Source organism: Vicia villosa, linkage group LG2 (genome assembly GCF_029867415.1).
Source record: "Vicia villosa cultivar HV-30 ecotype Madison, WI linkage group LG2, Vvil1.0, whole genome shotgun sequence".
Taxonomy (NCBI): Eukaryota; Viridiplantae; Streptophyta; class Magnoliopsida; order Fabales; family Fabaceae; genus Vicia; species Vicia villosa.
In genome coordinates, this window is record NC_081181.1 from 3226017 (window position 1) to 3243269 (window position 17253).

Genomic DNA, 17253 nt, shown 5'->3' on the forward strand with positions numbered 1-17253 from the left:
TTCAATCTAGTTAATTAATATATGATTTTTTTTTGGCTTAAAAAAGTATTCAATTTGGTTTCAAAAGATCAAATGTTAGTTTTTTTTTCTTCAATATATGATTTCTAGTGAAATTATCTCTAGTGTTTTTAGATATACGCACACGTATCAACGGTGAGATTGATTGTTCAATTATTTTTAGAAGGAAACGTATGGACGGGTATGTTATCTTAGGGTTGACATTTATGTGATTATGTTTAATAATTTTGTATTCGTGATTATCTTCTCAATATTTGAACTATTGTTGATGCTCTAGCTTCAATTTGTGATCATATACCTTATTCTCATCACATATATGTGACTTTTGAAAAACTATTTACTGACTTTGTATAACACTCTAAACTCAAACATGCAATTTATAAAAATAATTTAAGCAATTTTTTTTTCAAAAAGTGTGTCATATGTTTCTCAATTAAATATCTTTCTCAAATTATAATTAATAGTAGCAGAAAATTGAACAATTAAAAACATCACTATGTGGTTTCATAAAAATAATTTTTTTTTCAAAATACCCCTCATTTAAAATAATTTTTTAAAACCGTTGAATTAATTCTTTTTTAAATTCTCGTTTAAAACCACTTTTCGAACGAAAAAACCCCACATTTAATTACTAAATTTCACAATTAATTTTCTTGTTAAAATCTAATTTTCGTAGAGACGAATCTTTTATTATTACTTCAACATTAGTGGTACACTTGTTGAAAAAATCATCAGCTACCGACGTCATAACTGGCGCATGAAGAATTCAACTATTAATCATCTCAAGGATGCAAATAAAATTCTATTTTATGTCAAGGGTACAATGGAGTGTGTCTTATGGTTCTCATAAGATAAGGACTATAAGTTAGTTGATTATACAGTGATTGGATACCGATAAAGATGGTCAGAAGAGTACTATCAATTTTATGTTCTTCGTGAAAAATACACATTTCACTTAGTTGTCGAAGAAGCAACCCGTTGTCATGCTTTTAACATGTGAGACATAATATGTGGTAGCTGCTTCAGGTATATATCATGTGGTATGGCTTAAGAATCTTTTAATGCAACCGAGAATGTCACAAGTGAATCAAATCAAGATTTTTGTGGATAACAAGTTAGTCATAGTTCTTGCAAAGAATCGTGTTTTTGATTATTGTGGACAACAAATTAGTCATACTTCTTACAAAGAATCGTGTTTTTAATTATTGTAGCAAACATATTGATACACAATATCTTTACGTAAGGGAGTGCATAGAAAGGAAGGACGTGCAAGATGAATATGAGAAGTATCAAGAAGAAGTAGATGATATCATCACCAAAACATCCAAGCAGAAAGATGTTATCAAATTAAGAGGCTTAATTGAAATGACAAATCAAGTTAATTGAAATGTCAAATCAAGTTTAAGAGGAGGTGTCTGACTTTAAACTTGATTTGATCCATTTGATTTATAGGGCATTAGGCCTATTTAATTTTATTAGTATAGTCCAAGAAAAGAAGACGTAAAAGTAAATTAGTAGAGACGTAATTATAAATATTTAGTAGAGACGTAATAATTGTATAAAATTAGAGTTGTGGCGGCAAGTTTTATATAAAGTTATACCATTAAAAATATAATATATCATTTATTAATTAACATCATAATTGTTTTAGAATTTAAAGGTAGTGCCCTTACAGTGTAAACTAACTTTACACATACAACTAATCAAAATCCTTATACTTTCCATATCATTTTAATTTTTTAAAATTAAAATTGTGTTTTAATTAGATACATGGTTGTGATTGGTTGACTGTGTAAAAATGTTTTACACATGCAGTGCATATCCCTTTTTCTCATTGTTTTATTAAAGATTTGATTATCATAAATTTTTAGTTCATAGTTCATTAATTATTTTTGTTATACAAAAAACCAGACTCTCATAGAGGTAGGATAAAAATCTCCCACCACATAATAGACTATTTATCATAAAATGAATTGCAGTGCTCTATAAATTGAAATACAAACTAATTAAGATGATTAACTAACACTATAAAACATTACTAAAAATGTTGTATAATAATTATAGTAAAGACACATGCCTATATATAGACAAGAATTTATCATCTATGAACCAAACAAAATATTATTCTCTCAAAAAGTCTCTTGCCCCTAACTTCACACAAAATCTCAATATAATCTATTTTTCCAATTGTAGTATCCTTGACCTTTCTGGCTGTGTTGATATTATTGTTACTTGATTTGTTCCCAGGAATCACAACATAATGTATTTGGGTGAAGTTCTATTTTAGAATTTTGCATACAACAGAATACAAATCAAGAGTCTAATCTGCAGATTCAACAGCCAGATTATGTACACAAAACTAATCTTAGTAATGAAACAAAATTCACACTCATGAATAAGTTATATTTGTTTATAGTTACAATCACAATGATTCAATAAACTTAACTATCAAATCCACCATGTAAGCGTCATAATCAGGCCCTTCCATTTGAAAATGCCCAACCCCATCAATCAGATGCGTTTCAACTCTCCCCGCCGCAGATTTAACCTTGTTCTTCAGCTGTTTCACACTTGTAAACCCATCTTGTGTCCCCATAATGAACAATTTGGGTTTTGGAGATTGCAGTATAGCTTTATGGTGCCTCCCAAAAAGAATCGAAGCAGTGATTCCAAATGGATAACCAATACTCACATATCCAATTACTTCCTCAACCTTATCAACAGCAGAACCGGCAATAGGAGCACCTATATCCAAATGAAATTGTTAATTAGCTATGAAGCAGAAAAACTGACACAGACATTAACACCAGATACGACTCGGACATTGACACACGTCAATATCATAAACAATTTTTAAACAATTTTAGGAAAATAATAAATTAAATATGTATCGACAGAAATCGTGAAAACCGCAACGAGACCACAATATAACCGCGGCCGTTTTTTAAAACCTTGGTTACAATTTATATTGAAGGAAAATGCTTAATGAGAGTCAAAGAGTTTGCGACCGTGCTGCAGTATAATGTGTTGCATGTTGCTGTTTTTATATTTTCCCCTTTTTATGTGTTTGATTTGATCTTTCTTTTCTAGGATCAGAATCATAAAAAGAAGAATCAGGAGCTCAAGATTGCATCATCCTTGAAAAAGCTTACAGGAATTGAATTGCCGGAAGAAAAATGGTCTCTTGATTCTGTTTTTTTCAATTTGGCTAAAGTTCACAAAGGAAGAAATAGTTCTGCCTCGCTAATTTCAAAGTTATGCAAAATATATATTCCAGAAGATCGAAATTTTGTTTTACATCATTGTCTTTTTGTTTTTGCGCCGAAGAAGTCCTATGTATCAAAAATACTGGGACCGATTACGTTTTCTCTACGGGAAAGTTGACAGCAGTTTTCTAAAATACACCTTGCTTTTGTCACAATTTACCGGCATTTCTTTCGAAAGGCACCCCAATTTACAACTTTTACTACTTTATCACAAATTTGGTAAATGTCAACAAACTAATGGATACAAGTATTTTTGATACCTAGCACCTCTGCGACCTCTTCGGCGCAAAAAGAGAATGATATATCATTGTTCAAAACAAAGTTTCGATTTTTCGAGATATATATTTTGCATAACTCTCAACCAGTATTTTTGATACCTAGCGTGACATAACTATTTATTTCTTTGTTAATTTTAGGCAAATTGAAAAAACATAATCTTTTATAAGAGAAGATACCATTTTTATTCGGAAAACTCAAGTACAGTAAACTTTTTCAAGAATGATTTCCAACACATTATACTACTGCAGCACGGTTGTAAACTTTAGACTCTTATTAACCATTTTTCTTCAATAGAAATTGTAACCAAGGTTTTAAATTTGGTTGCGGTTATGTTGTGGTCTCGTTGCGGTTTTCACGGATATACCTCTTTTCAGAGGTGCCAATGCTACCGAACTAATTAGGTATAAATTAGGGTTCAAAAGAGAAAGTTACCTGCGGAAGAGCCAATGAGAAGGATTTTAGGAATGGAGAGAGAGTGAGAGACCCACTTGGAGACAGAGACAACATCCTTAATTTCAGCGAATCCGGTGAGGGAAGATCTGCCGGTGGATTTTCCGACGCCTCTCATGTCAAAAGTGACGGCGGTGTAACCATTTAGAGCTAACCCAGAAGCGATACCTTTGAGGAGACCTTGAGAACCACCCAAAACGGAGTATGGGTGGACGAGAACGATTGCAATGTTTTCGTCTTTGATGGTTATGTCTGGACCGGGCTTGAACAACCTCGTACGGAGTTTGACGCCGTCGTTGGTTTCCACGGTGAATGATTCGAGTGTGAAATCCAACGACATCGTACCCACAATGTTATGTTTCGCACGCAACTAATCTGTTCTTGGATCTAATCATATTTTTCAATATATTTTCCAAAAAATATATAAATAAGAGTTAAAAAGTAGTGCACTGACAGTGTAAAATAGTTTTACACTGTCATTCAATGAGGAGTCATGAATGTGTCATGTCATTAAAAAAAAATTTAAATAAAAGAATGTTTTAATTGGATGCATGGTGGTGATTGGTTGACAATGTAAAAATATTTTACACATGACCCCTTTTCTCTATAAATAAATAATACTAGTATTATAATTTTTTTGTCTATAACTATATATATTTTGGGCTATTTTTTTTTCTATTTTATCCTTTAACCAGTTATCAGTTACACACATTTTGATTAATAGTAAATATGCATAAAAAACTGAACAGTTATAGAAATAAACAAGAGTAGTTTTGTTTTTTGATTTTAAAAGAAGCAGTTTCACAAATTAAAAAAAGAGCAGTTTTGTTTTTTGATTTTAAAAGAAAATGGCTATACAACATGGTTACTTTCTTTTTCATGCGGAAAATGATTCTCTCTGCACAATGATATGTTCCGGTGGCTTTTTCTTCTCACTATAACACAACTATTTATTTAGATTTTGCCCAATTTTCAAAATTAAAAAAAAATTTTCTCTTTTTTTTTCAATTTGTCTTATTTATATTGTTATGTTTGTGAAGTAACAATGATCAATTTGTCTTGATTTGTCACATTAAGTTTGTATTTAAAAATTCAACATTGTTGAACTTATATTTTTATATCTTTATATTGGGGCTGATTTTAATCTACTAAAGGATTAATTGAATTAATTTCTTTTTAGAAAAATGTGGTTTTAATCTACTAAAGGGTTAATTGAATTAGTTTATTTAAAAAAAAAAAAACGTACATATTCAATCTTTTGAGGTTGTGGCATATTTAATGAAAATGGTTTATTTTATTGGATTAAATCTACTTAATATAAATCCAAGGTTGTCATGATGACAACCTTGGACACAACCCTAACCCTAAATCCTAGGTGGCAACATATTAGAAACCTTAATCCAATGTGGCATCATATTAGAAACCTATTAAAATTATGAATTTTTATCACTTTTTTATTTTTCACATCAAATCACATTTATCCAATCTAATATCCTAATTTTATTATAATAAATAAATAATTTGTAATAAATTATCTCACTATAAAAAAAAAAATATTTGATATTAAAACATTTGAAGTCAATACTTTAATATGTACAATTTTATATTATTAGCTCATAAACTTAGTTTATTTTAATAATATATAATATTTGATTTTATTTACTTATATTTGATTAAAAATAACCGATTGACCAACTAGAACTAATATGAGTAAAAAAAATTATTAGGGCAAGATTTTATTAAAAATAATTAGTCAATATTTTTATTGATTATTATTATTCATTTTATAGATATAAACTTCTACATGAAAAAAAAACAAATTTCATAATTCTAGATTTTTTTATTTGGCTAAAATATATTCCATAAATAAAAACAAATTTCAGAATTCTAGATTTTTTTTATTTGGCTAAAATATATTCCATAAATATTCTTCATTTGCAATAATATTAAATTATTATAATGAAGATAAAAGTAAATATATTTTAATTAGAATACAAATATTTAATTAGTATTAATTAATAATAGATTTTAATTGGTAAAACGGTGAGTTACAATTTTTTTTGTAACATATGAGTTACAAAATAAGAGTTATTGTCTTTTTAATAATCACAATTATGGATATAAATACATTGCTGGTAGATGAGTTTTACATGTCTGTACTATATATTTTGTTTTAGGTCTTCATCATTCTCTTTAAATAAGGTTGAGAGTTGAGACAGTACTTCATTTTTTATTTTTTATTGATATTTTCCTTTCTTTTTCATATGTTTTAGCTATTATTTGATTTATATGACAAGTAACTCAACTTATTCTATTGTAGTAATTATATATATTTCAACTATTTTTTGTTGCAGTATATCTTCATCCTCTTCTACCCAAACAAAGACAAGGTACCTACTTTTTTGTATCAATGTTTTATCCTTTTCTTATTTTTCACTATGTGTTAACTATTCTTCAATTTATATGATAGACTTATGATTTAATTTACTCTATTATATCAATTATCTAAATATTATAACTATACGGTTTTGTAATAATTTTTTTATAGGATTTTGTGATATAGTTTTCTCTACTATTTCTGGCAGACGTAAAGAAAGAAGAAGAATTATTTTGTTGCTACTTTTATATTCTTATTACTTGAGAATCATGTGAAAAATCATATAAGTATCTGTCTCTAACCATAATATATTGAAGGTCTTGAATTATGTTACAAATGATTCTAACAATATTTAAATATGTTATTTTGTTCTGCATTATTTGAATTTCATAGATAACGGTAGTAGTATTATTATTATTATGATAAATTATATTAATTTCTCATATAAGTAATATTTATATTTTAATTATGATTGTGATTTACTTGCAAGCATGTTGTTGCAACAGTAAATTGAATTATTGTTTCAATTGTTGTAACTTATCAAAATCGTCAATTTTGTCTTTTATTATTCCAAATAATTGATTCAAAATTGTAATGTTTAAAAATGGATGATAACGATATTAATATTAACACTATATAATTATATATTTTTGTCATATTTATTTTATTAAATATTAAATTAACACTATATTAATACATAATAATAATAATAATAATTACTAATAAAAAATACTAATAATAATAAAAACATAATATTGAATCATCTCTATTAATCATAATATTATAATAATAATAATATATAAAGTTTAAATTATACAAATTTATTGAAATAAATAAATATAAATTTGATGCAAAGAATAAAATAGGGATACCATACTAAACAACAAAATAATTGAAATCAACAATTATATTCTACGGCATTGAAATAAATAATTAAGTTCGATTAAATTTTTTAACCGCTCAAATTATTAAAGTCAGTTTTAAAATATCAATCAATTAAATTCAGTTTTAAAATATCAATCAATTAAAATCTGTAAAATAAGCATTTATACAAAGAATTAAATTTGGTTTCATTGAAACAAATATTTAATTTTGATTAAATTTTTTAACCCATCAATTTATTAAAATCAGTTTTAGAATATCAATCAAAATCGGTTTACTTTGACAATTTATTTCACAAATCCGTATTCCTTTAAAATTTGCACAATATTGGACGAGTAAGATCTTAAATCAAATGATTAGAGTCATATCTTTTTCCCAATGATCTTACAAATCATTGAGATCAAAATAGCAAATCATAAAAATATAATAATCTCACGGATTATTGGGAACATAACTAAGCGAAAAGAATTTACTTACATTATAATTTAAATTTTTTTCGAACTATTTCTTCCTTTAAATAGTTTAACATTATATTACTCATCTTTCTATTACAGATATGATGTATTATTATTTTTGTGATATGATATTTTTCTCTAATAAGTATATCATTACCCACACCCAAAATATAAATCTTTATTATTTTTATATATTCTTTATTTTTCATTTGACATGTGTCATCATAATTGTTGATTTTTTTTTTTTTTTTGTGTAGGAAAACAAAATATACATATTTTTCTCTAATAGGTATATCATTACCCACACCCAAAATATAAATCTCTATTATTTTTATATATTCTATATTTTTCATTTGATATGTGTCATCATAATTGTTCTTTTTTTTTTTTGTGCAGGAGAACAAAATATACATATTTTAGATTTATAGGTCAATTTATAAAAGTTTTGTTTAAAAATATGTGTCTAATCACCCATTTTTCCATGTATTTTTATTGAATTTTTCATATTTGTCATCCGATACTAAATATTTTTAATAACAATAACATCTCAATACCTCAAAATTTGCAAAATTATGTATACCATTAATAATATATTTTCTTTTATTTAGATTATTTATTTAAATAATGATTACATCATTTTAAGAGATACTGAAAACATATGAGAATGTATTGATTTTTAAGTGACAATTTTAATTTGATAATAAATATTTTAGTGATAATAATATGTCATTAAAACAAAACTATTGTAATAAAAAATGAAAATAAAAATAAAATAAAAATAAAATAATATTAATAAAAAATATCATGATATAGTAATGTAATTGTTAAAAATTAACATTAATAATAATAATAATTATTATTATTATTATAATAACCTACTTAATATAATAATAAAAATAAAATATTAACTTTTAATAAATATTATAGTTTTCAATCTTAAAATAGCCGTGCATCGCACGGGCCAATAATCTAGTTTTATGAACATGAGTATATATGTGATTAACCGAGTGTTAAAGAGAACTGTCCATAGTGATAGCATTGCAAATTTACAATCTCCTATTTTTTCTGTCTCTCTTTTTTTTTCTTATTTACAAATCTCTCACATTCCTTAATCATTATATTATTTTTTTCTAGCATGCATTTGATTTTTGTTTTTGAAAAAAGATTTCCATGAAAGATCTAGGGATGGAGGGAGGAAAAGAGAGAGATTAAAAAATATGAGAGATTAGGAGTTAAGTTAAAAAATATGAAATACTTTGTTTTAGCATTTAAGTTCTTAGAAATACAATACATTTGATAATTGATAAAGTCTAATTATCTCAATCTATTATTTGCTATGTTAAATTGGTCCTGCATGTTAATTACTTGGACTTTGCTATTAAATTAAGGGTCTTGCTAATCAGGACCCTCAGAATAATAGTTAAGCATTCTAAAAAAAATATTTTATAGAAAATTTAATATTAATTCAATTTTCAAGGCATTAAATACGGAAATTACTGAGATAAATTTACTATTTTAAAGTCTTAACCATTGTCCTGAGGGCACTGATTAGCATTTCCCTTTAAATTAAATGTGAAAGTGAACATTGTCATCATATTTTTATTTTTAATAGCTATATTCAAATTTAAAAAAAAAAAAAAAGACATATGTGAGAAAAAAACCTAATAAAATACATACACGCATTAGTGAAATAAAAAAAATAGACATACTTATTTGGTTCATTTTCTGGTAATGTTATTATACAATTAATCTATATTTTTAATTTTATCATAAAATTTATTCAATAAATATTTTAAATTAAGATCAAAATAAAATAAAAAATATGTTAGTGTTTTGAAACTGTGCACATTAAAAAAGCAGAAAAACGGTCACAAGAGTGCCCGTTTGAACGCTAGTATTAATAATGATAAACAAGCATCTTGCTTTGGTTGGACAATGACTTGGGACACTAACACATTTAATGGGAAAATTTAACTTGGCACTTCTTCAATTAAACCTCACACTCCTACATATTCTCATAATTTTCAAATTATTCATAGATAAATTTGAGACAAAAATACAAAAAAAAAAAAAAAAAAATCTTGTAATTCATTCAAAATTTTGACGATTCATTTCTAAATTTCTGATATAAATTTTTTAATAAAAAAATTAATACTATCAGAAATTTCAAAAAGTAATGTAGTTTATTGTAAATTTTGAAAAGTGTTGAAATTTCGAAATTTCTAATAGTGTAAAAAAAATTATGTAGAACATGAAGTACTAGATATTTTAGAAAATTCTAGTATTTTTTCAAAAATGTCGATAAACAAAAAACATTTATGAGTGACAAGTTAAATGCTAATCACCACTGGCCTAAGTAACCTTTGGTAACTCTTTTCTTAATATTTTTTAAAAGGGGGAGAAATCCCCATTTATTGTATTAGGTTAATTTAGGTATGAAGCCCCATGTTTAATATAAAAATATTATTGTCTTGAATGACTTTTTTTGGTTAAACAATGGGCTAGCCCATTATCTATTCTGCCGATATGTCTGATGATCCATTTGTAAATGAACTTTCTAAGGGTTTGAACAAATTTTTTAACTGTAAATCCTAATTTTGTTCTATTTTTCACTTGAAATGACGTTATGTCATACCCTAAATTTTTCCCTAAACATTATTTTTAATCTCACGTGATCATTGTACCATTACATTTTACATTTTCAAACAAAGGACAACAAAATAATTGAATTAACAATACATCTCATAATCAATCTCATAGAATTTTGGAAATTCAAAGTTAAAGAACAAAATAGAGTTTGAATTTAACTTGTAATGTTAATTTTATTTGCATTCATTCACAATAACTATTTCATAATTCAAACAAGAACAAAATTAACAAAAAAAAAAACGAGTGAAATTCAAAGCAAAACAGATTTTCATCGAATTAATTTCATTATAATTTGAGTGTGCATTACATGCGAATTTCTTTATGAGTGTCAAAATTTTGCACATGGTCCCACAATGCCAAGCCGCGCGATTTCCACTCTCCCCATTCCAAAAATCAACAACAAACTTCTCCATCATCTCAAAAATCTCACACAATACAGCTCACTCAATTCATAGCTTAGCTCACACGATTTTCCAACTGCATTCACAAAATTATCTTCAAATTCCTCACATACTTACATTTTCATGTGCTTCTCACCTCAACTCTAATCTTTCCAATATAATCCTAACAATATTTCCTCACAAGAGATCGGAGACTATCTGTAATACCCTACCAATATGCGTCTAGAATCATATCAGCATAATACTAATAACTGGTACTGAGTACATACAAAAGTCAGGAATAATGATATAAGATGTATACATTTTAAGAACATAATACTAAAGTTCACAGCGGAAGAAAAGCTTAGGCACGGTCATCACAATATCTGATCAATAGGTCTTGGTCCAAGCATCCAGCAAAACTTGATCCTGCACGGTACCTGAAAAAATAATAAGATGAATGAGGTGAGATTACTAAATCTCAGTGAGTTCCCCTATCTTATGGGTCCTCTCGGCTCTACAGGGTATATGCATCAACTACAGATCAATCTGAGATCCTAAGGTTTCCTCGATATCCAGTACAAGAAAGCCTATCAAATCGTAGCACCACAATAGAGTGTTCACTGACCACCCGATTGGATCCTATGAGAACATATCACATGTTCGGATATTAGGTACATGCTTCCTCCAGAATAGTTCTTCCAGATTTACCTTCCAGCCTTCTCTCGGGAGTTACCCTCAAGGTCTGATCTTCCGGGTTTACCTGCCTATCTGCTCTCGGAAACAAGACCTAAAAGCTTACCTTTTCAGTCTACATGGTAAGTAACTCATATGACTATAGAGAACCATGGAACCAACATTGAATCGTTACAATGATTCAACTCGTCCAATTTCCGGGGTCCAAATCTCACATAGAAATTCACCCATAAGGAAACAATAAAAGGAGAAGGTGAGGTAAAAATCCCCGGGAGTTCATCCCCGAAGAATAGCTCCTGAACTACAGAGCCGACCCATTCCCGAGACTAAAGCCTGAGAATGCCTGCAATATATATGGCACAGGGGCATCCTTGGAATTTCTTCACAAGAAGTAGCCAATATATATGTAATGTGCCTACTCGCAGTTATTGTCCTTTTGCCTGTCCTCTAACCCCTCGTCTCATACTTACTACACCATTAGATTGAAGAATTTCGAAGGTAGTTGCTTGATAGGAAAAAGGAATATTAGGCTAGCATCCATTCATGTCTCTTGGCCTAGGTATCCTAAGGTTCACCTTACCATATTCATATTTTGTTAATCGACGTACACAATTACCCCAAGTAGTAAGGCCTCCTCGCCTTTGGTTTCACATGGTTAGCTTCACAAGCTATAAGATCTCAACATCTTTGGTGTACGTGGCTAGCTTTGATGTCCATCACCGCTCACTTTATGATGACTACAACCCAATTGAAGGAATACTTGGCACCAAGGCCTTGAGAACGGTTAACGAATCAATTATCCGAGAATTATCTTTTCGTAATCGATGTGAAAGGATATTCACATGGATTTTATTAGCACTTAAGAGTATTCTAAAGTTGTGGAAGCTTAAGCATCTTGTATCCCTTTCTGTTAGCTTTCCAATCTGAATCCTAACATGTAAAAGCAATTCAATACATGTATTATCACTCCAAGAACACATATTCTACCATTCAAACTTGCAGGTTCAAGCTAAAACTCATAAAATCAGTTCTTTAACAAAAGCATAATCTACACATGCATAATTAATCGACATGCAACACAATTTCCATCAATTAATCGGGCATGCAACAACAGAAATCCAAACACTGACACATTGCAGGCATTATCTCACTACCCATTTCAACATGCAGTTAATCCCCATTTCTACCCAAGTTCTATCTAATGGAACTCACCTTGATAAAAATGGAGGTTATAGTGATGTTCTTGCTGCCATGGAACTCTCTTCTTGACCAAAGATTCACCTTCATCTCCATCAAACTCGTAACCCTCTTATGTTCACTTTCAGCATGAATCTCCAATCTTCAAACTCGTTTATCTCCCTCAATTCGAAACCTATGAACACAAATTAATATATAAAATTGAAACAAATTTTGTGTAGAATCCGAATCTTCAAGAATTGCCTGATTTGGAGTTGTGAGCAGAAAGTTATGGCATGATTAGTGGAGGTTGTGCTTGAAATACGAAAATGGAACTTGGTCCATGAGTTCTTCTCTTCTTCTTTGTTATATTCTCCTTACTCCACAAAAGAAATGATTCTCCAATAAAGACATACATCCCTCCATTCCAAACAAGTCCTTATGGCTCATGCATGATGTCTATTTTCCAATTTTCCCTCCAACTAAGTGGTAATTACCAAGGTGCCACTTAGTTGGATTCTAATTAATCCAATTACTCTCTTAATAGTCATTCTTATATTAATATAGAATAAGTCTATTGTGCATTCCAATTACCAATTAACCAATTAAATGATAATTACCAGTGTCGGAAAATCGGGGTATTACACTATCTATCACACACACACACATACACACACACACACACCTTGAGCTCGAAAGAGTCGCTTGCAGGTTTTTTTAGAGAGTGTTGGTTCGTGAACCAGTACGTGTTGGCAGTTGGTTCATACACCATGTTGAAAAGTGACTGTTCACACTAAACTCTTTCTTTTTTTAATTGGTTTCGTGCTTGTAAACGAATTCGTCTGATAGTGTATGTCGTGTGTGCGCTTTTACTTTAATTGTTTTAAAATGTCACTTTTGATCTATTCGTATACCCTTTGGGGATGATTTCGTGGTTTGACTGGGTTTAGTTTATGTCCCTCAGTACTTTGTAATTTCTTTTTATTTTATATATATATAACTTATATATATATAACTTATATTTATATATTTTATGTTTATAACTTATTATAAAAAATATTCGGAGATGCCTCTTCAGATATTAAAAATACTTATAATTTTTTATGATAGTAGATGAGCACATGTAAGAGTGGAAAAAATAACTCAATAAATAAACTCTTGGTTCTTCTAGAGTCACGCAAACATCTAAGTTACATCTTGTCGGCCATAAATTTTTTCCCTTCAACCATGTTGGATCATCATCATCACAAAGTTTCCATAAAACATAACTATGTTATTGTTGAGAATAATGCAAGTGTGAGTGTGGATAATAGTCTCACATTGGAAATGCATGTGTTGACTTGAGCATATATAAGTGGGAGAACCCACTCACCTATCACCTTAAGGTTTTAGGTGGAGAAGTGGTGTGTCTCTCACAAAGGTGTGTTGCTCAAGCGGAATGTCCCGAAAATAACAATGCTCCCGAACTCGACCCTCCCCCGATTGTTGCGCTAACAAATGGTATCATGAGCCTTTGGTTCGAGAAAGAGGCCGGTTTACTTGTAGTAGAAAGTCAACGAATACATGTAGTTGAAGAGAATCAACAGATACATGTAGTTGAAAAGAGTCAACGGATAGTGTGGATAATGGTATCACATTGGAAATGCATGTGGTGACTTGAGCATATATAAGTGGGAGAACACACTCACCTATCACCTTAAGATTTTAGGTAGAGAAGTGGTGTGTCTCTCACAAAAATGTGTTGCTCAAGCGGAATGTCCCGGAAATAACAATGCTCCCAAACTCGACTCTCCCCCGATTGTTACGCTAAGAGTTATCCATTTTTTGGGATATTATTATTGTGTGTACAATTGATCTTAGTGTATTAAATTTATAAGATTTTAAAATATTTAAATTATTAACTTGTAAACATATAATTGTGTATGACATATTTATCGAATATGGTTTTATAAACTATTTATTTATATATTTAATAAATAGGCGGTTTGATCATAAATTTAATTGATTGAAGTAGTTAAACTTTAAATCAGTAATCTCTTCACTTCAACATTCAACATCCAGTTCAATTTTCTAAAAACATTGAATAGGAGTTTCATTTTGTTTCAAACACAAGCGAAGTTGCATGGTCAAACAAAACTAATGTTATGAATTATGTGTAGTTTTCTATCATGACTAAGGTGGTAAAGCCACAGTTTTTCCTTTCATAAAATACACTAAAATCTATGTTTTTTCTGCAATCAAAATCACTGAATTTGTACTCATTGTTTGTTTTCCTTACGAAACAAACAGAGTATATCCCGTGGAATGATATGGATTTGATTTTGATGAATAAAATAACATAAATAAGGCCAATAATGTTGTCCCTTCTAGTTTGAATTTTGTGAGCCATATTACACAGAAATATTACAAAAATGATTACGAAACATAAGTTTTATATATGATCATGCACAAAAGACGAGTAAAACGTTAAAGAGCAGTTGAATATCATTTTTAAATTGGTACTTAGTATGGGGTAGCATTACCTGTGATACAGGGACCATTATAATTCACACTCATAACATCAGGGGACCATAGATTATTGAGTTTGAATATAGATGATAGTACATAACATGCACCACCATATCTAAAAAAAATAAAATAATTTTTATAAACTTATATAAATCAATAAATAATTTATAAAATAATTCATTTAAATTTTAAATTTATTTTTTAAAAAAATAATAGAAATAATTTGATGATGGTAGCAAGTATATAAGAATGAAGCACCTAAATCAATATCATCACTAGCAGTATGGAATATTATAGTGTTGTGGGTTTGGTATTAGTCCTTTTGGTATGGATGATGAAACTTGGAAGAGTGAAACTTGGTCATCATCAGCTACCACCTGGACCAAGATGTTGGCCACTGGTTGGGAATATTTTCCAGCTAGGTTTGTCATTGTCGCCGCACGAGGCCTTTACAATACTTGCTCGCAAACACGGTCCTATCATGACTCTTTGGCTAGGTTCAATGTGCACAGTGGTTATCTCCTCCAGCGACGTAGCCCGTGATATGTTTAAAAACAATGACGCCGCTCTTGCAGGAAGGAAGATATACGAGTCCATGAAAGGGAATCATGACTATGGTAGCGAAGGTTCGCTCATAACTTCTCAGTACAACGAGCACTGGCGCATGCTGAGACGCTTGAGCACCACGGAGTTCTTTGTGACTAGTCGCTTAGACAGTATGCGAGGTGTGCGTGCCAAATGCATAGATCGCATGGTGAACTTGATAAATGAAGCTTCTGGCGATGGCAAGTCTGGCGTTGATGTTGGAAAATTCTTTTTCTTGATGGCTTTTAACCTCATTGGGAACCTTATTTTTTCAAAAGATTTGTTAGATCCGCAAATGGAGAGAGGAGCTAGATTCTATTACCATGCTGTGAAAGTTATGGAATATGCTGGGAAACCCAACGTCGCAGATTTCTTTCCTATGTTGAAGTGCCTTGACCCTCAAGGTATAAGGAGAAACACACAGTTCCACGTTGAAAGAGCCTTTGAGATAGCAGGATCATTCATCAAACAGAGGATGGAAAATGACACTGCAGACAGTGGAAACAGCAAAGATTTCTTAGATGTGCTCTTGCAGTTTCATGGGGATAGTGTCAGTGGCCCCTACAATTTTACTTCAAGAACTATAAACGTTGTTGTCTTTGTAAGTCCCTTCATAATTGGTATAGAAAACTATATATGCTACTTTTCTAAACATGGTAGTTTGTAACATTGATAAGAATACTGTGTTGTAGGAAATGTTCTCTGCAGGAACAGATACCACAACAAGCACACTAGAATGGGCTATGGCAGAACTTTTGAACAATCCAAGAACACTAAAGAAAGTGCAAATGGAAATAAGGAGCAAAATAGGGCAAGATAGGAAATTTGAAGAAAATGACATTGAGAATCTTCCCTACCTTAAAGCAGTTATCAAGGAGACATTGAGACTTCACCCACCTCTTCCTTTTCTGGTTCCTCACATGGCCATGGACTCTTGCAAAATTGGAGACTACTACATTCCCAAAGAGACACAAGTTTTAGTGAATGTTTGGGCAATTGGGAGGGACCCAAAAATGTGGGATGCTCCCTTGTTGTTTTGGCCAGAAAGGTTTATGGAGCCAAATGTGGCTGATTACAAGGGACATCATTTTGAGTATATACCTTTTGGTTCCGGTCGTAGAATGTGTCCGGCATTGCCACTTGCTTCGCGTCTACTTCCACTGGCCTTAGGCTCCCTCCTCAACTCCTTTGATTGGATTTTGCCTGATAGTCTTAAGCCCGAGGAGATGGACATGACAGAAGGAATGGGGATAACATTGAGGAAAGCCGTTCCTTTGAAAGCCATACCAGTGCCTTACAAATGAACTCCTGTTGTAGTTGCAGGGAACTAAAACTAAACTGGCATCCAACTGTTAGCTGCAAGTTAACAAAAATGTATAGATAATAGGTTGATGAATAAGATTTTATTCATTATGAACAGTTCTACGCATTGGTTTGCTACTGGTTGTAAATTAGAGTTGATTGATTTCTGTCTGATTTGAATATTATGCATGTTTTGATTAGTGTTATTATGTAATGCCAACTGAACATAT

At 30.2% G+C, this 17253-nt stretch overlaps 2 protein-coding genes across 2 annotated transcripts; one reads left to right on the forward strand and one right to left on the reverse strand.

Annotated features, from left to right (window-relative positions):
* Positions 1-2038: 2038 nt before the first annotated feature.
* Positions 2039-4408, reverse strand: LOC131645764 (uncharacterized). Its single transcript, XM_058915977.1, has 2 exons — positions 3996-4408; positions 2039-2763 (listed from the first exon to the last, which is right to left on the reverse strand). The coding sequence occupies exons 1-2, from the start codon at positions 4351-4353 to the stop codon at positions 2441-2443; spliced, it is 681 nt and encodes a 226-aa protein (XP_058771960.1). The 5' UTR covers positions 4354-4408; the 3' UTR covers positions 2039-2440.
* A 10988-nt stretch (positions 4409-15396) lies between these two features.
* On the forward strand, positions 15397-17194 carry LOC131648811 (cytochrome P450 76A1). The gene is made up of 2 exons (XM_058918535.1): positions 15397-16322; positions 16414-17194. Exons 1-2 carry the CDS (start codon positions 15420-15422, stop codon positions 17023-17025), a joined length of 1515 nt encoding a protein of 504 aa, XP_058774518.1. The 5' UTR covers positions 15397-15419; the 3' UTR covers positions 17026-17194.
* Positions 17195-17253: the final 59 nt, after the last annotated feature.